The following is a 25322-nucleotide window of genomic DNA, read 5'->3' as shown; positions in this document are numbered from 1 at the left end:
AAATTGTAAATTTTTGGTGCTGCATAATTTGCATGATACTATTGTTCTGCTTTTTCCTTGGTTGCAAACTCATAATTCAGTTTTGGATTGGAAATCTGGGTCTGTGGTGAGTTGGGGTTGTCAGTGTGTTCTTAGGGACGCTCCTGTTTTCTCCACCTCTCCTCAGTCTCATGATATTCCTGATTATCTAGCCGATTTTTCTGATGTATTTAATGAGAGCAAGTCTGCATCTTTGCCTCCTCATAGGAGTTATGACTGTGCAATTGAGTTGATGCCTGGGTGTAAATTTCCCAAGGGTCGGCTTTTCAACTTATCAGTACCCGAACATGATGCTATGCGATCCTATATTAAGCAGTCATTGGAGAAGGGTCATATTAGACCATCTTCGTTACTTTTAGGTGCTGGTTTTTTTTTTTGTGGCCAAGAAAGATGGTTCATTAAGACCGTGTATTGATTATCGTTCCCTTAACAAGATGACGGTTAAATATCAGTACCGGTTACCTCTGATGTCTGATTTATTCTCCAGAGTAAAGAGTGCCTGCTGGTTTACTAAGCTTGACCTCAGGGGGGCGTATAATCTTATTCGCATCAAGCACGGGGATGAATTGAAGACGGCGTTTAATACTCTGGAGGGACATTTTGAGTACCTGGTGATGCCTTTTGGGCTCACTAATGCCCCTTCTGTCTTCCAGTCCTTTATGAATGATATTTTCCGTGACTTTGTGGATAAGTTTTTGATCATCTATCTGGATGATATTTTGATCTTTTCTAGTGATTGGGATTGTCATGTGGAACATGTCCGGACTGTGTTCCGGATTTTGAGGCAGAATTCCCTGTTTGTTAAGGGTTCGAAATGCCTCTTTGGTGTACAGAGGATTTCATTTTTGGGATTTATCTTATCTCCATAGACTATTGAAATGGACCCGGCCAAGGTACAGGCCATTTATGATTGGGTTCAGCCTACTTCTTTGAAGGCCCTCCAGAAGTTTTTGGGTTTTGCTAATTTCTATCGTAAATTTATAGGTAATTTTTCTGGTATTGTCAAACCACTGACTGATCTGACCAAGAAGGGCGCTGATGTGCTGAATTGGTCTCCTGAGGCTATCTCAGCATTTCAGGAGCTTAAGCAGAGATTTACTTCAGCTCCAGTTTTACGGCAACTTGATGTCTCATTTCCATTTCAGGTGGAGGTAGATGCTTCTGAGATTGGTGCAGGAGCTGTTTTGTCCCAAAAAGACCCTGTGACTTCTAAGATGAATCCCTGTGCCATCTTTTCTCGAATGTTCTCCCCATCTGAACGCAACTATGACGTGGGGAATCGGGAATTGTTGGCCGTGAAGTGGGCATTTGAGGAGTGGAGACATTGGTTGGAGGGAGCTAGACATCAAGTTGTGGTCCTCACCGATCACAAGAATTTGATTTATCTGGAGTCGGCCAAACGCTTGAATCCTAGACAGGCTAGATGGGCCTTGTTTTTCAAGCATTTTAATTTTGTGGTGTCTTTTCTTCCGGGCACTAAGAATGTTAAGGCAGACGCCCTTTCTAGGAGTTTCTTTGCCGATTCTCATAGTGTGACCGAGCCTACTACCATCCTAGGTGAGGGGGTAGTTCTTTCTGCCATTTCGCTCAATTTGAGATGCGCCCTGGAGGAATTTCAGGAGGATAAACCAGAGCGTTGCACCTATGGGAAAATTGTATGTTCCTGACCAGTGGAGAAAGAGAGTGATGTCTGAAATTCATTGCTCCGCATTGGCTGGTCATCCAGGTATTTTTGGTACCAGAGATTTGGTGAGTCGGTCCTTTTGGTGGCCTGCCTTATCTCGTGACGTCAGGAATTTTGTACAGTCCTGTGGGACTTGTTCTCGGTCTAAACCCTGTTCTCGTTCTAGTGGGTTGCTGATGCCCTTGCCGGTGCCCAAGAGGCCATGGACCCATATCTCAGTGGATTTTATTTCTGATCTTCCTGTCTCTCAGAGAATGACTGTTATCTGGGTGATTTGTGATAGATTTTCGAAGATGGTCCATCTTGTACCACTCCCAAAGTTGCCATCTTCCGCTGAGTTGGTGCCCTTGTTTTTACAGCAGGTGGTTCGGTTACATGGGATTCCTGAGAACATTGTGTCCGACAGAGGAGTCCAGTTTGTTTCCAGATTCTGGAAAGCCTTTTGTTCCAATCTGGGAATTCAGTTATCCTTCTCCTCCGCGTTTCATACCCAGACCAATGGACAGACTGAGAGAACAAACCAGACCTTGGAGTCTTGTTTGAGATGTTTTATATCTGCTGATCAGGATGATTGGGTCTCATTTTTGCCCTTGGCCGAATTTGCACTGAACAATAGAGCTAGTTCTGCCACTTTGATTCTCTTCACGGCAAGTGGAATCTTCGTCCTGCCCAGGTGTGGACACTGTGGTTAAGAGAATGCAGCAGATATGGGACCAAGTGGTGGATAAGTTGTCACTCTCTCAGGAAAAGGCCCAGCGATTTTCCAACCGGCATAGGACCATTGTTCCCCGGTTTAAAGTGGGTGATATGGTTTGGTTGTCATCTAAGAATATTCCTATAAAGGTTGCATCTCCTAAATTTAAGTCAAGATTTATTGGTCCTTATAAGATTTTGGAAATTCTTAATCCTGTTTCGTTTCGATTGACTCTTCCAGTTACGTTCAAGATCCATAACGTAGTTCACAAATCTCTGTTGAAGAGGTTTGTTGAGCCAGTGGTTCCTATGGCAGCACCTCCTGACCCTGTGTTGGTTGAAGGCAATGTGGAATATGAGGTAGAGAAAATATTGGATTCTCGTTTGGTTAGACGGAGACTCCAGTATTTGGTCAAATGGTAGGGTTATGGTCAGGAGGATAATTCTTGGGTCTCTGCCTCCGATATTCATGCCAATAGATTGGTTCGTGCTTTTCACCGGGCCCATCCTGATCGGCCTGATGGCGTGGATGAGGGTTCGGTGACCCCTCCTCAAGGGGGGGGTACTATTGTGAGTTCATTCTCTGGTTCACCAGTTTTGAGTTCTCCTTCCAGACTCCCTCTGGTGGTAACAGGAGGTAGTGAGGCTGATTTGATCGGTGGAGATCTGCCACCTGAGAATGAGGATGACGATTGGACCTCAGGAGTCTCAGATTGGATTTAAGAACAAAACCGTTGGCACAACCCTGAGAATTGTAGGTGGTGCCCAAGTAGGATCCCAATCCGTGAACTAAATATATATAAACTTGGCACACACCAAAGGTTTCTGATGCAGAAAGGTGATTTTTAATTATACAACAGTACATACATACACAGACGTTTCGGTCTAGGACCTTCATCAATGTACGATATATTGTACTGTGAGATTCTTAGTGACTGGGCTTTGTGAGATAGACCAATCCTGTGAGGAGGCACATGAAGCCGTCCCACTGCGTGGTGGTTTGTGGAGTGTGGACGCAGTATCCGCCGCGAATCCCAAGTGGGACGGCTGGGGGCTTTGCTGAATTTCCACTCTTATTTATCAGTATTTTGCCAATTTGCTTTTTGTCCCTTACTAATTTTGGTCTCTCTATTTGCTCTGTCTCAGAATATTTCAGAGTGCTGATATATCTAGTGACTTCAGGGTTAATTTTGCTATCAGAAGTGTTGGACATTATTTTTGTAGGGTTTTTTGCAGGTTGCAGACAGTGTCTTTCCTTTCTAGTTAGTTTGGGCCCCATCGTTTGCTCAGCCTACTTTCCTGCCTGTGTTTGTACCTTTATCTTGTTTCACCGTCAGTACATGTGTGGGGGCTGTCTATTCCTTTGGGGTCTGCTCTGGGGCAGTTTTCCCCTTTTCATGCTTCAGGCTTATTTAGTCTTCCGGCTGTGACGAAGCGTCTAGGGAACATCGTAGGTACGCTCCACGGCTGCTGCTAGTTGTGTGGTAGGATCAGGGATCTGCAATCTGCATAGTTACCAACCTCTCTGGCTTTCTGTGACTTAGCTTGTTTTGCTTTTTTCTCCTCGGTGACCCATTCATAACACGTATGGCTCCACACACCACATACACACACAGCTCCGCTCTGTACACCTCGCACACACGGCTCCACTCAGTACACACATGGCTCCACTCCGTAAAACTCGTACACATGCGGCTCTGCTCCGTACACCTTGTACACACGTGGCCACGCTCTGTAAACCTTGTACACACACAGCTCCGCTCCGTAAACCTTGTACACTTGCGGCTTTTCTCCATACACCTTGTACACACGCTGTTCCACTCCATACACCTCGCACACACGCAGCTCCACTCCGTACACCTCGTACACACACAGCTCCGCTCCATGTGTGGCTCTGCTCCGTACACCTCGTACACGTGTGGCTCTGCTCCGTACACCTTGTACACGTGCGGCTCCGCTCCGTACACCTTGTACACGTGCGGCTCCGCACTGTACACCTCGTACACTTGCGGCTCCGCTCTGTACACCTCGTACACGTGCGACTCCACTCCATACACACACGGCTCAGCTCCGTGCACCTCGTACATGCGCGGCTCCGCACCGTACACCTCGTACACCCACACGGCTCCGCTCCATACACCTCGTACACACACACGGCTCCGCTCCATACACCTCGCACACACAAACGACTCCGCTCCGTATACCTCACACACACACACAGGTCTGCTACATCCACCCTGTAAAATCCCCTGACCCCACACATAAACTTACTTCCCCTCATCCAGCACGATGACAACCAGCACAGCAGAGTCCTGCGTAAAACAAGGGCTAGGGCTGTGCACAGGACATGTGATGAGGTCACAGGAGGGGAGGAGTCAGGGGTCACATGATCAGGGGGCCCTGACTCCTTCCCTCCTGTGACTTCATCATTTACAACAAGCCTCTTGCACGACTGCAGCACCAGCATGCAGAAGAGGCTAAATTGTAGGTGCTGCGGGTAGAGGAGCGCATAATGCCGCGGCCCCCTGCTGCCTGCCGCTTGAGCGGCTGGCTCAACTCAAATCATTATAGCTGCGCCCCTGCATGCGGTGCTGGAGGGGCTCCCTCTCCCCCAGGGCCCCCGTTCAATGCACGGGCAGTAGGTCCGCCCCTGACCTCAGTGACACATACCTCTCGTCCAAGACCTGTCCAGCTGCCACCTTACACCTTTTAAAGGCTATGCACAACTTCACGTAAAGTTTTTACTATATTTTTCACTTGCTTCTTGAATGAAAACGTTAGTCAACTTTCTAAATAGTCTTCATTAAAAATTTTGTGCCATTTTGCCTCTGAAAAGTGTCTGATAGTCTTGTTTTTCTGAGTGCTTTTGCAAAAATATTCCAAATCCGTCAGAGCTCTGACTGCTTTCCCACTCTTTTCTCTCTGTTTTATGCATCATTCAGACATCCGATTCTTGCCTACAATTACTATCTGTTGATTCACGGATAGCACTTGCACCTGTTATAGTCTACGAGACCATTCACATGTCCATGACTTTTCATGGACCGATTGGTCCATGGAAAATCGTGGAGACATGTTCAATTTTGATTTGAGAGTTGGCTCAAAATTGGCAGTGCAAGTCTATGGGTCCATGAAAAAAATTAAACCACACATAGGATATCGTCCAATTGCGGTCTGATTTTCACAAATTGTCAAATAAGTGAAGTGAGAGAAGTTTTTTTTTTTGTGTGTGTGTTTTTTTTTTCTCTACGTACGAGAAAAACAGATGACACTGACCACACTCTGGTCAAACTCTGATTAGTCATATCAAAATAATCATAATAATACATGATAAAATCGGACATCTGAAGGAGGCCATAGAGATAGCAGCAGGGAGAGAGGCGCTGTACACAGACTTCTACAGAATGGAGAGGGTAGAAAGTATCTTAGGGAAAGTAGAGAAAACGGGCTTTAGTGAAGGAGGAAAGTACTTGAAGACTAAGTGCAGGATAGAAGCTGTGCTGATATACTAAAAATTGTAGCAGAAAGTCCGACTAGATTTAATTTTATTACAGCTGTTTTGTTGGAGTGCCACATTTGGAATGTCCTTAGATTAGCATTTTGTTAAAGGACCCTTTTTGACGAGGATTTTGTAAAGTTGACAAACCCTTTAATCTTTTTAACTGTGCGCTATAAACAGGGGCAGACAGAGACAGAAGAGGGTTCCTGTCCAGGAACGGTACACAGGCCCTTCGCTGTCCACTAGTTCATCACAATACACCAATTTATGTGTTTTTGACAGAAGCTGCATTGTATTTGGTAATGGCTCCCTTACCTGTTGTGCTGCTGCACAAGTTGCACCAATGGGACGTCAACCCCGGACAATAAAGTACAAATTTCTTTTGCTTTTCTTTTATAGGGACTGTAAATGGAGCAAAGAAGATCATTGGATTTTTCAAGCAATTGTTACCCAATATCCAAGCGACTTACCCAACAGAAGAACATTATACTTGGATATGTTATTGAAACATCTTCCACACAAACCAAGGCAGGAGCTGGTAAATCCATTTGTTTTATGCCTTAAAATAAAATTAGGAATCGCATATGATTATTTCCCTTTAAAACTGAATAGAAACTTAATAACATTGTAAACTCTCTGATGAAATAACACTGATGTACTGATTTCATAGAATAAAGTAGTTACTTGTTATAATATAACTTATTAATAATATATAGAAAGGGTTTTTTTTGTCCACTTGTTATGCCAAGCACTTAAAAGGGTTGTATGGGCCCTTGTAGCGTTCTAAATCTTATAAGGACATACAAGGTGCATCTCCTCCCCGTTACGTAGTAATATCCCCCATCTTGGGCTCCTTCCTGGTATATATGTCCCTCATCCTGGCCCTATCTTGAGATATATATCCTCCATCCTGGTATATGTGTTCCCCTACCTGGCCCAATCCTTGTATATATGTCCCTTATCGAAGGTCCCATCCTGGTACATATGTGTTTTATCCTGGGCCTCATCCTGATATACAGTAGTATATACTGTAGCTAGCTTCCATCCAGGTATATATATCCACCATCCTGGGCCCCATTCTGGCAAATATATACCTCATCCTGGTATATATAGTCATGTCCGAAATTGTTGACATCCTTTAAATTGTTCCAGAAAATTAAGTATTTCTCCCAGAAAATTATTGAAATTACACATTTGTTGTACACATGTTTATTTCTTTTGTGTGAATTGGAACAACAGAAAAAAAACAGAGAAAACAAGGCATATTGGACATCACTTTACACAACCCCAAAAATGGGCCCGACAAAATTGTTGGCACCCTCAACTTAATATTTGGTTGCACACCGATTGGAATAAAGAACTGCAATCAATCGCTTCCTATAACCATCAACAAGCTTCTTACACTTCTCAACTGAAATTTTTTGACAACTCTTCTGTTGCAAACTGATCCAGGTCTCTCATACGTGAAGGGTGACTTCTCCCAACAGCAATTTTAAGATCTCTCCACAGGTGTTCAATGGGATTTAGATCCAAATTTATTGCTGGATGCTTCAGAACTCTCCGAGGCATTGTTTCCATCCATTTCTGGGTGCTTCTTAAAGTATGTTTGGGGTCATTGTCCTGCTGGAAGACCCATGACCTAGAACGAAAACCCAGCTTTCTGACAGTGGGCACTACATTGCAACCCAACATTCTTTGGTTATCTTCAGATTTCATGATACTTTGCACACAGTCATGGCACCCAGTGCCAGAGGTAGCAAACAACCACAAAACATCTTTGAGCCTCCACCATATTAGTCTGTAGGTACCGTGTTCTTTTATTTGTAGGCCTCATTCTGTTTTCGATAAACAGTAGAATGATGTACTTTGCTAAAAATTTCTGTCTTGGTCTCATCTGTCCATAAGACACTTTATCAGAAGGATTTTGGCTTACTTACGTTCATTTTGGCAAATTGTAATATAGCTTTTTAACGTATTAGTGTCAGCAGTGGGGCCGTCCTGGGACTCCTGCCATAGTGTTTAATTTCATTCAAATGTCGACGGATAGTTCAAACTGATACTGATGCACCCTGAGCCTGCAGCACAGCTTGAATTTCTTTGGAACTTGATTTGGGCTGATTATCCACCATCTAGACTATTTTGCATTACAACCTTTCGTCAATTTTTCTCTGCCATCCACATCCAGGGAGATTAGCTACAGTGCCATGAATTGTAAACTTCTTGATTATGTTGCACGTGATATAAGAATATCAAGATATCTGTGGATGGACTTATAACCTTGAGATTGTTGATATTGTTCAACAATTTTGGTTCTTAAGTCCTCAGATAGTTCTCTTCTCCATGCTTAGTGTGGCACATAAAGACACACAATGCAAAGATTGAGCCACCTTCTCCCCTTTTTATCTGGTTTCAGGTGTGGTTTTCATATTGCACACACTCAGCATGTCTTCCAGGTCCTGAAGCATCAAAACAGCCCCAGACCATCACACTACCACCACTATATTTTACTGTTGGGGCGATGTTCCTTTTCTGAAATGCTGTGTTACTTCTATGCCAGATGTAATGGGACATACACCTTCCAAAAATTTAAACTTTTGTCTCGTCCGTCCACAGAGCGTTCTCCCAAAAGTCTTGAGGAACATCAAAATTGTTTTCTGACAAAACTGAGACAAGTCTTTATGTTTTGTTTTTTTCCAAATTAAAGTTTTTGTTATTTAGAAAGTACAAGAAAATACAATACAAATAGTACAGGGGGTAAAATATAACTATAAATCTATGCATAACTACGGTACATTGGGGGTATAGGGAGGATTTTCCATCAATATCCCGATCAAGTATGTGTTTTTCCTTATGAAAGATAAAGCGAGAGAGGGAGCTGACCATGGCAGACCACCAATCAATAGAGTGTGATTATGAACATTGTTGTGATGACATCCCGGATAATCTTAGTTGGGGGCTAGATGGTAGGCATCAGTGTTTTGAAACACCATCCCATCCAGCCTTTATGTTCTTATTGGTCATCAATGATTTTTGTCTTGGAACTCTTCCATGCAGGCCATTTTTGCCTAGTCTCTTTCTTATGGTGGAGTCATGAACACTGACGTTAACGGAGCCAAGTGAGGCCTGCAGTTGTTTCGATGTTGTTGTGGGGTCTTTTGTGACCTCTTAGTTGGAGTCACTCAAAACTGGGACATGTCCTGCAGCAAAACAAGCTCTCATGCAGTTGTGTCGATGAAAAAAATGCAAAAAGAAAGCTATAGTATTGAAAAACAAGGATGAAAAACGTTATCGGTGAAACTAAAAATGGCTGTTTGTAGGAAGAGGCTGACGCTGGGCTTGAATAGATCGTTAGAGATGAGCGGACCTGCTGAAGTTCGGATTCTGGTACCTAATCCTAACTATTCCAAAGTTCAGTTTGAATACCAGAACTGTACTCAAACTTGAACCCTAATCCTATCAAAAACAATGGGTTCCCTGGACTTTTGAGCTGGAAAATTCTCCCTCTCTCCCACAACTCCGAACATTGCAACGAACGTCCGGGAAAAGTTTGTGTTCGACATTTAGCACTGGACACTATCTGTCCTTTACGAACCCCTTTACGAAGTCTACTTTCATCTACGGCTTTCATGCCTAGACCTTGGCTCGGTCCTAGCTGTTATAAGAAATTCACACCTTTACTTGATCCAATAAGGTCTGTGTGTAACATGCTGAAATAAGTAGTCTTGAAGGTTTTCCAGGCTGTAACCCAATGCTGCAATTATCTCTACCTGCTGCCAAATCCTAAGACCTGAAATAACAGCAGTGATGTAACTGTGCGGAGGTGGCAATGGCTGTAGTAAGCTTGGCACTGCACAAAGAGGGCAGATATCACGGCCTCTGCTGCTAATATGTCCAACAAAGGGCCATGTATTAAATCTGTAGACCCTTAAATATGTTTCGACTTTTTATTTCAGCATCTCAAATAATTAGGAAATCTTTTAATATACATGATTATTATGCAAAAATTACATCTACAGAAATGCTCATGCATAATTCACGATACATTATATTTTCTTGCATTTACATTTTTAATGGGGTTGTGTAAGATAATGCTATAGCTGATACTCCCAGCCGTTCTCTGTGACTGTAGACGTTATAACCCTCATGATGTCTGCTGCCAGTCAATAGCCTCAGTGGTCTCGGGTCGTACATCGCTTCTGTAAGGCCATTCGCTCATTCTGCATTTGATCGTCTCCTTTTATCTATTACTGTGTATTGGTTTAATCACCGTTTATGCTGCTGTAATCACAAGACTATTTTATTTTTATTTATTTATTTTTTTTACATTGCTTGGCAAAGTGCATGGACTTATTGAGTGAGCACACACCGAACATTGTTCATTACCTACCAATGATTTCATGGTCAATTAAACAAGTACCCTTCTTTGTGCGCCACACAGTAAAATTATCCATTTAAGCCCCACAAATTAATATTTCTCTTTTTTAGACCACATGCTGCAATAGTGCTCTTCTTGTCCTCTTCAAAAGTAATATTAACCCCTTTGGTGTCTCACATAGTAAATGATAATATAATAAATATAGCACCCACAGAGTAAATTAACCCCTCTCTATTCTCCTTGCAGTGATAATATCCTATTCTGTGCCTTAAAAATTAAAAATATATATTAATCAAACGTTGCACTCTTTGGTTCCCACTAGCACATCGTCTCCCTGGGTGCTTTCCATTGTCTTCCCCTCAGTGCAGCATGCAATGACCCTCACTTTTTCTCTCTTTCCGCTCCAATCTGGAATATAGAGCAGGGGTGGGCAATTAATTTTCCCAAGTGGCCACGTGAGAGACGGTGACTGTTGTGGAGGGCCCAACCAATAGGCTGAAATTAATTCAGCTTAATATTAATATTACAATTAATATAAAATAATTATAAATAATATCATATCACTTAATTGAGCAAAATAAAGTATGTTGACATCTCCCCATATACCGTATGAGCCCACACACAACTCCACATATAACATAAGAGCCCACACACGGCCTCCTATATAGAATATGAGCTGCCATATAGCCTCCTATATACAGTATGAGCCCCCACATAGCCTCCTATATACAGTATGAGCCCCCATGTAGACTCCTATATACAGTTTAAGTTCTCACATAGCCTCCTATATACAGTATGAGCCCCCACATACCCTCCTATATACAGTATGAGCCCTCACATAGCCTCCTATATACAGTATGAGCTTCGTTTTAGCCTCCTATATACAGTATGAGCCCCACGTAGCCTCCTATATACAGTATGAGCCCTCTCGTAGCCTCCTATATACAGTATGAGCTTCGTTTTATCCTCCTATATACAGTATAAGCCCTCACATAGCCTCCTATATACAGTATGAGCCCTCATGTAGCCTCCTATATACAGTATGAGCTTCGTTTTAGCCTCCTATATACAGTATAAGCCCTCACATAGCCTCCTATATAGATTATGAGCCCTCACATAGCCTCCTATATACAGTATGAGCCCCCACCTAGCTTTGTATATACAGTATGAGCCCTCACGTAGCATCCTATATACAGTATGAGCTTCGTTTTAGCCTCCTATATACGGTATAAGCCCTCACATGGCCTCCTATATACAGTATAAGCCCTCACATACTCACATAGGCTCCTATATACATTATGAGCCCTCACATAGCCTTCTATATACAGTATGAGCCCCCACCTAGCTTTGTATATACAGTATGAGCCCTCACGTAGCATCCTATATACAGTATGAGCTTCGTTTTAGCCTCCTGTATACAGTATGAGCCCTCACATAGCCTCCTATATACATTATGAGCCCTCACATAGCCTTCTATATACAGTTTGAGCCCTCACTTAGCCTCCTATATACAGTATGAGCTTCCACGTAGCATCCTACATACAGTATGAGCCCTCAGGAGACTATGTGTATAATTAGGTGTCATCAGCATAGAGATGGTACTGATAACCAAATCAACTGATGCTTTTTTCAATAGAGGCAGTATATAAGGAGAAGAGAAAGGGCCTACAAATGAACCCTGATTAACCCCAACAGTAAGGGGAAGAGAATCCGTCAACAGATACAGTGAAGGAGCGATCAGAGAGTAGAAGGAGAACCAGGAGAGAGCAGGGAGTATTGACCATTAGATTTAGCTGTTTGTAGATCATTAATCATAGAATCGTAGAGTTGGAAGGGACCTCCTGGGCCATCTGGTCCAACCCCCTGCTCAAAGCAGGATTCGCTAAATCATCCCAGTCAGATGTCTGTCCAGCCTCTGTTTGAAGACTTCCATTGAAGGAGAACTCACCACTTCTCGTGGCAGCCTGTTCCACTCATTGATCACTCTAACTGTCAAAAAGTTTTTTCTAATATCTAATCTGTGTCTCTTCCCATTCAGTTTCATCCCATTGCTTCTAGTCTTTCCTTGTGCAAATGAGAATAAAGTTGATCCTTCTACAATGTGACAGCCCTTTAGATATTTGTAGACAGCTATTAAGTCTCCTCTCAGTCTTCTCTTTTGCAAACTAAACATTCCCAAATCCTGCAACCTTTCCTCATAAGACAGGGTTTGCAGACCGGTCACCATTCTGGTCGCTCTTTTCTGAACTTGCTCCAGTTTGTTGATGTCTTTTTTAAAATGTGGTGCCCAAAACTGGACACAATATTCCAGATGAGGTCTGACCAAAGAGGAGTAGAGGGAAATAATGACTTCACGTGATCTAGACTGTATGCTTCTGTTAATACATCCTAGAATTGCATTTGCCTTTTTTGCTGCTGCATCACACTGTTGACTCATATTCAGTCTGTGATCTATTAGTATACCCAAGTCTTTTTCACATGTGCTGTCACTTAGCCCTATTCCTCCCATTCTATATATGCTTTTTTCATTTTTATTGCCCAGATGTAGTACTTTGCATTTCTCCCTGTTAAAAACCATTCTGTTAGTTGCTGCCCACTTCTCCAGTTTATTTAAATCTTTTTGAATCCTCTCTCTCTCTTCTCTAGTATTAGCTATCCCTCCTAGCTTTGTGTCATCAGCAAATTTAATCAGTTTACCCTCAATTCCTTCATCTAAATCGTTGATAAAGATGTTGAACAATACAGGGCCCAGGACAGAGCCCTGTGGTACCCCACTTGAGACATTCTTCCAACTGGATGTACAGCCATTTACGACCACTCTTTGGGTCCGATCACTAAGCCAGTTATGAATCCACCTAACAGTTGCCTTGTCCATTCCATACTTAGTCATTTTTTCAATAAGGATTGTATGAGAGACTTTGTCAAATGCTTTGCTGAAGTCAAGATATACTATATCTACAGCATTTCCTTGATCCACCCAATCAGTGATACCATCATAGAAGGAAATTAAGTTAGTCTGACATGACTTATTAGTTAGAAACCCATGCTGACTCTGTTTAATCACTTCATTCTTATCCAGGTATTGACATACATGTTGTTTAATAATTTGTTCAAAGATCTTTCCTGGTATAGAAGTCAGACTCACCGGCCTATAGTTGCCTGGGTCCACCTTCTTCCCCTTTTTGAAGATAGGAACAACATTTGCTCTTCTCCAGTCTTCTGGCACTTCTCCTGTTCTCCAAGAATTTTCAAAGATTATGGAGAGGGGTTCAAAAATTTCTTCTGCTATCTCCTTCAGTACTCTGGGGTGTAATTCATCTGGACCTGGAGACTTGAATTCATTTAGGTTAGCTAAGTGTTTCCTCACTATCTTTCTGTTTATAGATATCCTGGATTCTTCTATTCCCTTAATAGGACAGTGAATAACAGTTGATGTTGCATTTCCTTTCTGAGAGAAAACAGATGCAAAATAGGAATTTAAAAGTTCAGCCTTCTCAACATCCTGTCTTACCATTTCATCATTTTCATCCTGTAAAAATCCTATAGCATCTTTGACTTTTCTTTTACTTTTGACATATCCCCAAAATCCTTTATTATTGCTTTTGACATCTCTTGCAAGCCTCAGTTCATTTTCAGCTTTAGCTAATCTGATTTGTGCCCTGCAGGTTCTGCAGACAGCATTATATTCTTCTTTAGATATGCCTCCCTCTTTCCATTTTATAAACATTTTTTTCTTCCTTTTTAGCATGTGCTTAAGTTCTGTGTTCATCCATCCTGGTTTCCTTAAATGCTTCCTATTCTTCCCTCTTTTCGGAATTGTTAACAACTGTGCTTTGAGAATTTCATTTTTCAAGATTTCCCATCCTTCCTGGACATTTTTGTCTTTAAGGATATCCAGCCATTGGATCCCTCCAATTCTCTTTCTGAATCCCTTAAAATCTGCCTTTCTGAAATCTAACCTTGACGTCTGAGTCTTCACAGGTCTTCCACCTCTAGTAATCCAAAATTCTAAAATAGCATGGTCGCTACCTCCTAGGGTCCCAGCCACTTTTACCTCCTCAACCATTTCCTCCCTGTTTATAAGGATTAGATCCAAGGTAGCAGTTCCCCTTGTTTTCTCCTTTACCTTTTGGAAGATAAAGTTGTCAGCAAGAGAGGATAAGAATTTCCTTGACCTGTTAGTTTTGCCTGAGAGAGATTCCCAACAAATGTCTGGATAGTTGAAATCTCCCATGACAACTATGTCATATTTTTTGGAGAACTTGGCCATCTGATGCATAAAGAGTTCATCTATATATTCGGCTTGCACAGGCGGCCTGTAGTAAATGCCTACAATGGTGTCCTTTCCATTGTTCTGTCCTTGTATTCTTACCCAAACAGTTTCCACAGAACTCCCAGTCTCTGAAGCTTCAATCTCTGTGCAGATATACGCATTTCGAACATACAATGCGACACCCCCTCCTCGTTTATCAAGTCTGTTTCTTGCAAATAAGTTGTATCCTTCTAGTCTTGTATTCCAATCATGTGTATTGTCCCACCAAGTTTCAGTGATTCCAATTACATCATATTTCTGTTCCTGTGTTAGTAGTTCCAATTCTCCTTGTTTGTTGCCCATGCTTTGTGCATTAGTATAGAAACATTTTAGTTTGTGATTGGTTTCTCTTTCTCCAATATTTTTATTAATTAGATTCTTTCGTCTTTGTTCTTCCTTTCCACTTCTAATAGCAGAGTTCTCAATAGCATTTGTCAGGTGTATGGCTTTTTCTGGTCTTTTGCTTCCCTTTTTGCTTCCCTTCCCATGTTGTTCTAGTTTACTAGTTGACTAGAGTCATTAGAGACTCTAGTAATGACAGTTTCAGTTAGAGTCTATGGAATGGAAACCAGATTATAAAGGGTCAAGAAGAGTTATCTTAACGCATTAGATCAGATTGAAATAAAGTGTTCCAGGAGTTTCGAGATGAAGAAAAGATTAGAGACCGATCTATAGTTAGCAACGCAGTTCTGGTCAAGGGATGTTTTTTGAGTAATGGATCTATGCTGGCGTGTTTAAATAAGCAAGGAAAGATACCAGATGAGAGAAAGAGAGAGGTTAAATATTTTACTCAGGTGAGTGGTGACAGCTGGGGAAAGGAATTGGAGGAGATGTGAGGACATAGGGTCACTGGTGCAGATAGTAAGGGCGAGAAGATGCTAGACGCCTGGTTACTTCTCCTTCCGTGAACTGTTCATAGACAGAAAGTGAGCTAGATGCAATGCGGGAGGGAAGAGAATGCAAGATATTAGGGACTTGGAGAAAATTTCCTATTGAATATGGTCATTTTGAAATTATTGGCCACATCATCAGCACTGAGATTGAGGAGACAATGAATAGTGTTAAAGAGACTTTTAGGATTGTAGGATAGTGTCCCCACGTAGTCTCCTGTATACAGTAAGCGCCCCCACGTAGCCTCATACAGTGGGGGAAATAATTATAAGTAGAAAGGTATAAGACACGGCTATGAATGACGATAGACACAGAGGAAGACCCAATGGAAACTACCAAGATGTCCGTGTATCTGAGACAAGAGGTAAAGAAATGTAGTGTTTAAAATAAAGGAAGTAAGAACAACCTCATTAATAAATATATTCATTATAAAGAATTAAAGAGATAAATATTCAAAATGAGAAATATAAGAAAATGAGAAAAATATATGTAATGCATAAAAGGGAAATATAATAAAGCAAAAAGAATAAGCTTATAATAAAAGTATAAAAATGTGTATACAGTGTGAAAAGACCAAGATAAAGTGTGACTAAATGATGACAAGGTGCCTGATATGGTATGTAAACAGCAGACATGATTTTAGTTGATGAACAATATATAACTGAAGCCTTGATTAATGTGTATAGACAGTAATAAACCACATAATGCACAACAACTATAAATATATAAAATGGTGAGAAGTGCAAAGTGTGTGATGAATCCGTGATGTGATAAAGTAATTAAAGTACAGTATTTAAAAGTAAAAAGTCATTCCAAATGTGTGGGCAATAAAATATGTTAGTGTGCAGAAATATGAACAAAAACTGGAAATTCATAAAAATATGAACAATATACTGAAAAGATAAAGGGGGGAGAGTGTGATTGACATTTGCACTTATTTTTCTATACAAAGTACAAAAACATGAAGACGGAGGGGCAAATACCTATAAGTACTGAGACACTGTGATGGCGTGAAAAATCGAAAACTTGCAAAGCATGAGTCATTGCTCGCAAAATAGACCAAACATGATGATTGGGACGGACATATGATCGTTGAAGCTTCTGCAGATGCACAGGGGCCAGAGAGATAAGGGGGGCCGGGGCCACTACTACCTCCATAGCAGCTTTTGTCATAGACACAGTATTGGACTGCTAATGGCACATATACAGTTGTCGCACAAGGGCCTTTTCCGTCTGTGTCCACCCCTGATGATGATCTATTAAAAGACATAAATACACACAGATGGCAGTCGTATACTCTCACGTTGCTGGATGAACTGAACATATATATATATGTGATGCAGATATGCTTCAGGTATGGATTGCATTTGATATGGTCTTGCTTTTAAAACATTTAGGAGGCCGCAATGGCACATTGAATAAATAAAAATGTAGAGTAGGACCCCCCATATGAGATTGCCTTGGCGTGGCGGGGTGGCTCAATATATTGATCAATATTTTGCTAAATGTCTTATTTTGAATGCAGTAAGATATGTGCATATGCACCTCATGTTATGCGTTCTGACCACTGGCAGTGCTGGCTCTTCTCTTTTTTTTAATATATATATATATATATATATATATATATATATATATATATATATAATATGTAATACTTGATATCCCTAATGGGTTCCAATTTTCTCACCTCACCAGCAGTTATCGAGATAAAAGACCAGTATATACAAGCTCGCAGCCCCAGGTTGCATAGTATGGCTAACAAATTGCAAATTATGTTGACAGTCTTCCCTGTATGACTGTGTATGTAGAGATAGCTGTCAATCACTAGTAGGACCGCCCACTGGACTCCTAACCATACAAACAACTTGGATTTCAATTAAACTCAATCTCTCCTTTATAATGAATGATTGCCTTTTAAGTCAATCCCTGAAAGTATGCTTGGAAAAACCAACATGTGTAGGTGGATACAGAGCACTTTTTTGTAGTTTTTTTCCTGAGGGGGATGTTGGGGTAAAGGGTCCATAAAAATCACTATTTTAAAATACCCTTTACCCTAACATCCCCTTCATTTTACAGGCTGTGTAAATTTCTTTCTTACATTTGGACTGTAAAATAATGTTACTTTGTGTCTATGGACCTTTCAAACAGACTAGGGACAGAGTATGGCCCAGGGTAAATGTTTTAGACAGCGTTGAATTATAACGATTCCTAAATTCCTCATGACTGTCTGTGTTTCAAGCTTGAAGGAATACAGAGAGTGTGCGTGACTCTTTAATTGTTTTCAGTTTTAGAAATGTCCATTGCGATGACCATGAACCCCAGGTTCTTATTGTTGCATGTGTTTGAGCGTGGAGTAGCAGGGAGCTGGCCTGTCACTTACATTATGCTCCTCGTGTAGGTCAGCCATGAAAAGATGTGGGATTTGAATTGCTTCAATAAAGATCAAAGAAGAGCATTGATAGAGAGCTGGACTCGCTATAAAAAAGATTTTCTCATCAAGGCGGCAATGACCATAGCTGAGGCGGGTTCTATGTACGAAATGGAGCTCTTTCTCGCAAGTGACAGAAAGCGACAGCAAGAGATCTGCACCGAACTAAAGGAAAAGGTAAGTGATTAAGACACGCAAGGCCATCTGATCTGTCATGTATAAAAATCTTTACCCCTGTAAAATAAACCTGGAACTATTCACTACATTTCACAAATTTTCCTAACTTCTCAGTGACCAAGCCCAATTTTTCAAATCTGACGTGTCACTTTATGTGAGAATAACTCTGGAATGTTTCAGTTTATCCCAGTGATTCTGATATTTTTTATTTTTTTTCGTAATACATTGTACTTTATATTAGTGGTAACATTTTGGTCGATATGTTTTCCTTTTCTTTTGCTTTCCCCATGACTCACAATCCAGAAACGTCAGTGGCTGGATGAAAGATGCAAGAGTCTGTCTGGATCCCAGAAACTCACTCCGCTTTTATGCACACATTGATTACAAGCAAACTGGTCACAGATGGTAGCCATTTAAACCCATTTGTGTCAACTTCTGTGCATGTTATCAGGGCAAAATCACCAGGGTATGTGAACTTTTGATCAGGATCATTTGGATGTTTTGGGTTGTCATTATGATTTAAAAAGAGAAAACACAGTAGTTTAACAATAAATGGCTTCATCCAACCACTAACCATGAGTGGAGAAAAAGTTTTGGTGTTATCATTCATATTCTCTGGAAAAAAAAAGACCAAGAAAGCAAAAATTCTGCTGGGATATGAAAAATATTTAGTACTAGCTGAAGAGCCCGGCGTTGCCCGGGCATAGTACCTAACTGTGGGTCCCGCTGTCTTCCTTAACATCCCCGCTCTCCACCTGCTGTCCCGTTCTATCCCTCCGCAGCCGCGCTCTACATCCATGTCCCGGTGTCCCTCCACAGCCCCGCTCTCTTCTTCCACAGCCCCGGTCTCTTCGTCCCCAACCCTGCTCTCTCCATCCATAGCCCCGTTCTCTTCCTTCACAGCCCTGCTCTCCCCGTCCACAGCCCCGCTCTCCCCGTCCACAGCCCCGTTCTCTTCCTTCTCAGCCCTGCTCTCCCCGTCCACAGCCCCGTTCTCTTCCTTCACAGCCCTGCTCTCCCCGTCCACAGTCCCGTTCTCTTCCTTCGCAGCCCTGCTCTCCCCGTCCACAGCCCCGTTCTCTTCATTCGCAGCCCTGCTCTCCCCGTCCACAGCCCCGTTCTCTTCCTTCACAGCCCTGCTCTCCCCGTCCACAGCCCCGTTCTCTTCCTTCACAGCCCTGCTCTCCCCGTCCACAGTCCCGTTCTCTTCATTCACAGCCCTGCTCTCCCCGTCCACAGCCCCGTTCTCTTCCTTCACAGCCCTGCTCTCCCCGTCCACAGCCCCGTTCTCTTCCTTCGCAGCCCTGCTCTCCCCGTCCACAGCCCCGTTCTCTTCATTCACAGCCCTGCTCTCCCCGTCCACAGCCCCGTTCTCTTCCTTCACAGCCCTGCTCTCCCCGTCCACAGCCCCGTTCTCTTCCTTCACAGCCCTGCTCTCCCGCTCTCTCCCTCTACAGCCCCGCTGTCTTCCTTCCTCCACAGCCCCGCTCTCCATGCACCACACACGGTGATGCCGGGACCAGGAGAGAGAGGTGCCCAGATTGTTTGGCCGGAGTGGGAGGAGCTGGGCTGAGTGGGCGGAGCTAGAGCGGAGCTGTAGCGCATGTGATTGGGCTGCCTGCGGGGCATGGCCTAGCGCGGGCGGCCGGAGTGGGAGGAGCTAGAGCGGAGCTGCAGCGGGTGTAATTGGGCGGCCTTCGGGGGGCATGGCCTAGTGCTGTAGTAGGCCGCAGTAGAAGCCGGGGACTAAATTTAGGCTGGGAAGCTGCAGGGGAGAGGGGGGATAGCGCAGTTGGCGACGGGGAGCGCCGACTGAGCCGGAAGAGTTCTGGGAGGGTACTGGCTCTATTCGTCCCCTGTCCTGAAGACTGTCTTCCTCACAGCCCCGTTCTCTGTGCACTGTCCTGCTGTATCCGTCTTCAGCCCTGCTCTCCAACCGCGTCCCACTCTGCTGCTTCGTGGTTGGTTGGTGATACACACACACATTCAGATTTATATGTAGAGATTAAGAGTCCTCAGTGGTTGATACCTTTTAATGGCGAACTGAAAAGATGGTAACAAATTGCAAGCTTTAGAGACTACTCAGATCTCAAAACCTTAAAATTAGTTACCATCTTATCAGTTCGCCATTAACAGGTATCAACCACTGAGGACTCTCAATTCTAAATATTTTTCTATCTACTTGCTAATATGGTACAAAGATATCTTTCTTTACTGTACCGGGGTATCTAAACTTTTGAGCACAACTGTATATTTATTCTGACTCCTGCACTATTGTATCATCTGTGTAATAAATTCCTTGTGACAAAATGTAGAAAATTATACTCTAATAATAATCGTGACTTACAAGGAAGATACTAGCGAGAAACTTTGTGGAGTGATCGGCTACTTTTGACATGACAGTTCTGTGAGGTGAGAATGAAGTTGTGAGCCCGGGGCCTGTATATTCGCTCCTAGGTGTCAGATTATTAAAGGTTTTTATCACATAAAGAACAGACCTGAAGGTCTCGGATCTTCTAGTGTAAACTGTTCCACCGTCTCCATGATCAATAATATATCATCTCTATAAACTTTTACTAGCTTTATTCACTTTATGACTTTACTATAATAAAGATAGTTAATATCTGATCTTTAAAATGTGACCATAAAGGAAGTAACCTTTTTTTTGCTCTGATTTTCTTCTTCATTTTACCACTACCTATATTGAAAAGGTCTTTAAAGTACTCTTGTTACATTGAATATCGGATTTTATTTACTATCAAATGTCAGAGTACATTAAGTCATAGTTTTTTTTTATTTATAGCTTATGAGTCCAGTGGGCAGTCTCATGTCATACAGCCTTCCCTGTGGGAGTGGCCGCAAAAGAGGGTGTCCCAATTTCATAGTGTATTGTGACATGTCCTATTGACGAGGGCATGATAACATCCAGTTGTAAGTCTTTTCATAAATTTCTGGAAGGAATAACCGTGGATCGGTGCAACGCAGAGTTCTAAGAGAAGACAATCCACAATCATCATTTCAGGGTAAATACGAGCATCTACTTAGACATGTCAAGAGAGCTGGCAGGTTCTTTTAATCCCTTCTTGACCTTTTGCGCAGGTGTACGAATCATGTATAGGAGCTGAGACCAATCTGTACACAGTGGGTGCCAGCTGTGTTGTACAGCTGGCACCTGCCTCTAACAGCAGTGATGACCGCTAGGTCTAGATGTTGCTGTTTATATTGTTAGATGCCACTGTCATTCATAGCGTTTAGGTGGTTTGACCTGGGAGTTAGGGAGACATTAAGCCCTTATTTTTTTTTTTTTTAAGCATTAAAATTAAAAAACTGTATAAACTGGGCATTGCTATAATTATACTGACCTGGAGAAAGAAGTTACCAGGTTATATTTACTGCACAATGAATGTCATAAAAACAACCCCCCGCCCCAAAATGGGGGAATTGTATTTGTTTTCTACATTTTTCCCCCACTTACAGTAGAGCGTTATTTTACATTTTTCATTAAACTACCGTAAAGTGAATGGTGTAACTCAAGACTGCATGTTGTCCTACAAAAAACCAAACCCTCATATAGCTACTGTATGTAGACAGGGAGAAAAAAGTTGTCAATGGCCGCTCCCATGCCAAAGCTTGCTAGGTTCCCGATTCTCTTTGACCTACTGACCCCATCAATGACTATTTACATCTCTGAGGCCAATGAGTGGCTGCAGCAGCCACATGTCGACAGGTACAACCCGATTTCCAGAAATGTCTAGATGCTGTGTAAAATGTAAAGAAAATCAGAATGTAATGATTATAGCCGTATTTTATTCACAACAGATCATAATTTGAACATTGGACATTTGTATACATTATATTTGAAAAAAAAAAAACTCATTTAGAGATTGATAACAGCAATTCTTCTAAAAAAAAAAAAAAAAAAAAGTTGGGCGCTGGCCGTGTCTACCATTTTGTAGCATTTCCTCTTCTATTTACTACAGTCTATAAACATCTGGGAAATGAGAAGACAATAGCTGGAGTTTTGGAAGAGGAATGTTGTCCCAATATTGTCTGATGTAGGATTCTCGCTGCTCCACAATCCGGGGTCTTTATTGGATTTTTAATTTCATAATGCGCCAAATGTTTTGTTCATCACCCAAACTCTTCTTCTGGGAAGCCATGCTGTTGTGATGGGTACAGTATGTGGTTTAACATGGTGTTTCTGAAATATGCAAGGCCTTCCCTGAAATAGACATTGTCAGGATGGAGCATGTGTTGTTATAATACCTCCATATAATGCTCAGCCTTGATAGTGCCTTAATGTGTAAGCTGCCCATGTCGTAGGCACAAATCCTGCCCCATACCATCAGAGATGCAGGAACTGTGTGCTGATAACAAGCTGGATGGTTCCTGTACTCTTCAGTCTGTAGGACAGCGCATCAGTAGTTTCCATAAAGAAATCCACAATTTTATTCCTCTGACTGGAGAACAGTTTTCCAATTTGCCTTAGGCTACTTTCACACATCAGTTTCTTGCCGGATCCGGCATAAATTTTGGAGAACTGTAGAAACGGATCCGTTTTTCTGCCGAATCCGTCTAGCAGGTTATATCTGTTTCCTTGGGGGCTGGCCAATTGGATCTGAGCATGCACAGACATAAAAAATACGGATCCGGTGGCTGGATCCGTCTTTTTCTGGATCCGGCGCCCATAGACTTTCATTGTGGCAAAAAGCCGGAAGCGTTGGATCCGGCGCTTCCGGCTTTTTCGCCGGAGACAAAAAACGTTACAGTAGCCGTTTTTTCCAGACGCCGGAATGAGACAAGTAGCCAGATCCGGCAAAAAACGGATGAAACGCAATGCCATCCGGCGCGATCCGGCGCTAATCCAAGTCAATGGGGAAAAACTGGATCCGGCACTGCATTTCGCCGGATCCGGTTTTACAAAAAAAAAGCCGGATCGCACCTGATGGTGAAAAACTGATGTGTGAAAGAGGCCTTAGTCTATTTTAATTGAGAAGAGAGCAGCATTTCTGGATTGTATTGATATTTGGCTTCTTCTTCGCACGATAGAGCGTTACCATGCATTTGTGGATTGCACAGTGACCTGTGTTCAGACAATGATTCCCGGAAGTGTTTCTGAGCCGATGCAGATTTGCGCGACCGAATCATGATGCAGTGCCGCCTGAGGGCCTGTAGATCACGAGCATCCAATATTGACCGTCGTCTTTGTCCTTTGTGTACAAGGATTTTTTTTTCCAGAATTTCTGAATCTTTTGATATTATGTACTTTAGATGGTGGTCTGTTCTAAGTCTTTGCAATTTTTTTTACGTTGAGAAACATTTTCCTGAAATTTCTCCACATTTTTTAGACTGAGTTGTTCACAGATTGTCGAACTACTGACCATCTTTGCTTCTGAGAGACTCTGCCTCTCTAACATGCTCTTTTTGTATACAGTCATGTGACTTAGTTGAAAATCGACCCTCCAGCTGTTTTTATTACAACAACCATTTACGGTACTTTTCCAGCCTCTTGTTAACCCCGTTTTATGAGAAGTTTCTACTATCAATTTCTAAATGAATTAATTTTTTTTTTAAATGCAGTTTAAAAATGTCTAAATGTCACCTCCTGACCTGTGCTCTATGTTTTGTTGTAAAAAAAATATAAATTCCAAATCATTGCACTCTTGATTTATTTACATTTTACACAGTGTTTCAACTTTTTTTTTGGAATTGGGCCGGTGGGGGATGAGGGAAACATCCGCACAGGAGAGGTACGGTAGGTGTTCTGTAAGGTGAGCATACTTGGGACCTGATTGTAAAAAATCGATAGCAGTTGGATCGTTCCTTTTAAGTATCTAGTAACAGGCAAGATGACCCAAGCTGTTTCACCCTTTATAAGCTGTATAATGTTCTTATAATACTCTTTATAATGACATTTTGATGCAGTTTCTCCCAACATGCCGATCTGGCTTTAGTCCAACGCGAAAGTTTCCGCACTATTTAGTGAATAGTTTTAGGAGATTTACACATGGGGAGAAAATGGTATAGTGAGTCGCTCAGTCTCTCTTGTAGGAGTTATCTCCATAATCCACAACATCTGGATAGCACGCTCCATATACTCTTCTGTTATTTGCTTAGATTTATTAACCTTCAGAAGGAATTAATCATTCATTTTTTTATGATTATAATTCCATAATTGCAATATAAAAAGAGCTATGTAAATGAAAAAATCAAATGTAATTACAAAAAAAAAAAAAAAAGGGCCCGTGATTAATTGCCACCAGCTATTTAAAATTCTCATCTAAGAAAAGAGTGGATAATTGCACTTCATTAAAAGATATAAAAAAAAAAAAAGTTTGAACCTTGTGAGAAGTTAGGTATTAAAGAGGTTGTCCACTACTTTATCATTGTTGACCTAATCTTAGGACCAGGCACCCCTGCTGATCAGCTGGACCCAGTGGCTGCCGCCACCGCCGGCCGGAATTGCTTCATTGCGGAACTGCTCCGTCTTCTGATAGTGGCCGCGACTGGTTACTGCACGTCCGCCTCCTATTGATTTGAATACACAAAATGGCCAAAGTCTGACCAGACACACCTGCTCGTCTTCTCTCCTTGACTGCGTGTTTTAAAGGACTTCAATAAATGTGTGATTTTACGCAGTGAGTGCCGCTTTCCTTTCCTTTTGCAAAAAAAAAAAAAAAAAATATGACCCCGTCGTGGGAACTTGGTAGCATTATATATGTGCATTTGCTGACCGTTCCATTTAAGCAATGCTGATAGTGCAGAGGTGTTTCTTTTGCTTTTCTTGGATGAGGAATCAAGTAATACTATTGTGCTGTGGTTTACCACCCTCCATTGCTGCATGTAACATGCATGCAGATTTCTTTGGCTATGTGTGGATGATGGTTGCCTGAACAGACCTTCTTCATAAGAATGTGTTTAATCTTGCAATTTTCACACTGGCCTCTAGACTTAATAATACACCTACTTCCCTTTGGCCACATGCAGATTAGCAGCAATAGACTGATGCAGACAATATAAAGTATTTTGTATAACAAACTTAATTTTTATTTTGCGCAAAGGTGCCTTTGAAGGGAGGGGAGAAGGTGAGCTGTGACATCATCAGTTATGAATTGTGGATCTTGTATTAGTGTATATAGAGGTGTTATCAGTCTTTGTACATAAGGAGAAGAAGGTGAGCTGTGATGTCACCAATTGTGAATGTTGAATCCTGTGTTAGTTGGT

General features: G+C 42.0%; 1 protein-coding gene across 14 annotated transcripts in view; it reads left to right on the top strand.

Moving 5' to 3' along the window:
- The window catches only part of CCDC148 (coiled-coil domain containing 148), a 211083-nt gene that overhangs the window by 159182 nt on the left and 26579 nt on the right, over positions 1-25322 (top strand). For all 14 annotated transcript variants that reach the window (XM_073545672.1, XM_073545678.1, XM_073545668.1 and 11 more), the window contains 2 exons: positions 6315-6453; positions 17892-18098. In XM_073545672.1, coding sequence (XP_073401773.1) covers positions 6315-6453; positions 17892-18098 — 346 coding nt within the window. The remainder of the gene's footprint in view (positions 1-6314; positions 6454-17891; positions 18099-25322) is intronic.

The sequence above is a fragment of the Dendrobates tinctorius genome, unplaced genomic scaffold, assembly GCF_039654945.1.
Source record: "Dendrobates tinctorius isolate UK_male_01 unplaced genomic scaffold, ASM3965494v1 ptg000143l, whole genome shotgun sequence".
Taxonomy (NCBI): domain Eukaryota; kingdom Metazoa; phylum Chordata; class Amphibia; order Anura; family Dendrobatidae; genus Dendrobates; species Dendrobates tinctorius.
The sequence above is the reverse complement of the archived record's forward strand: the minus strand, read 5'-3'. Positions and strand labels throughout refer to the sequence as shown.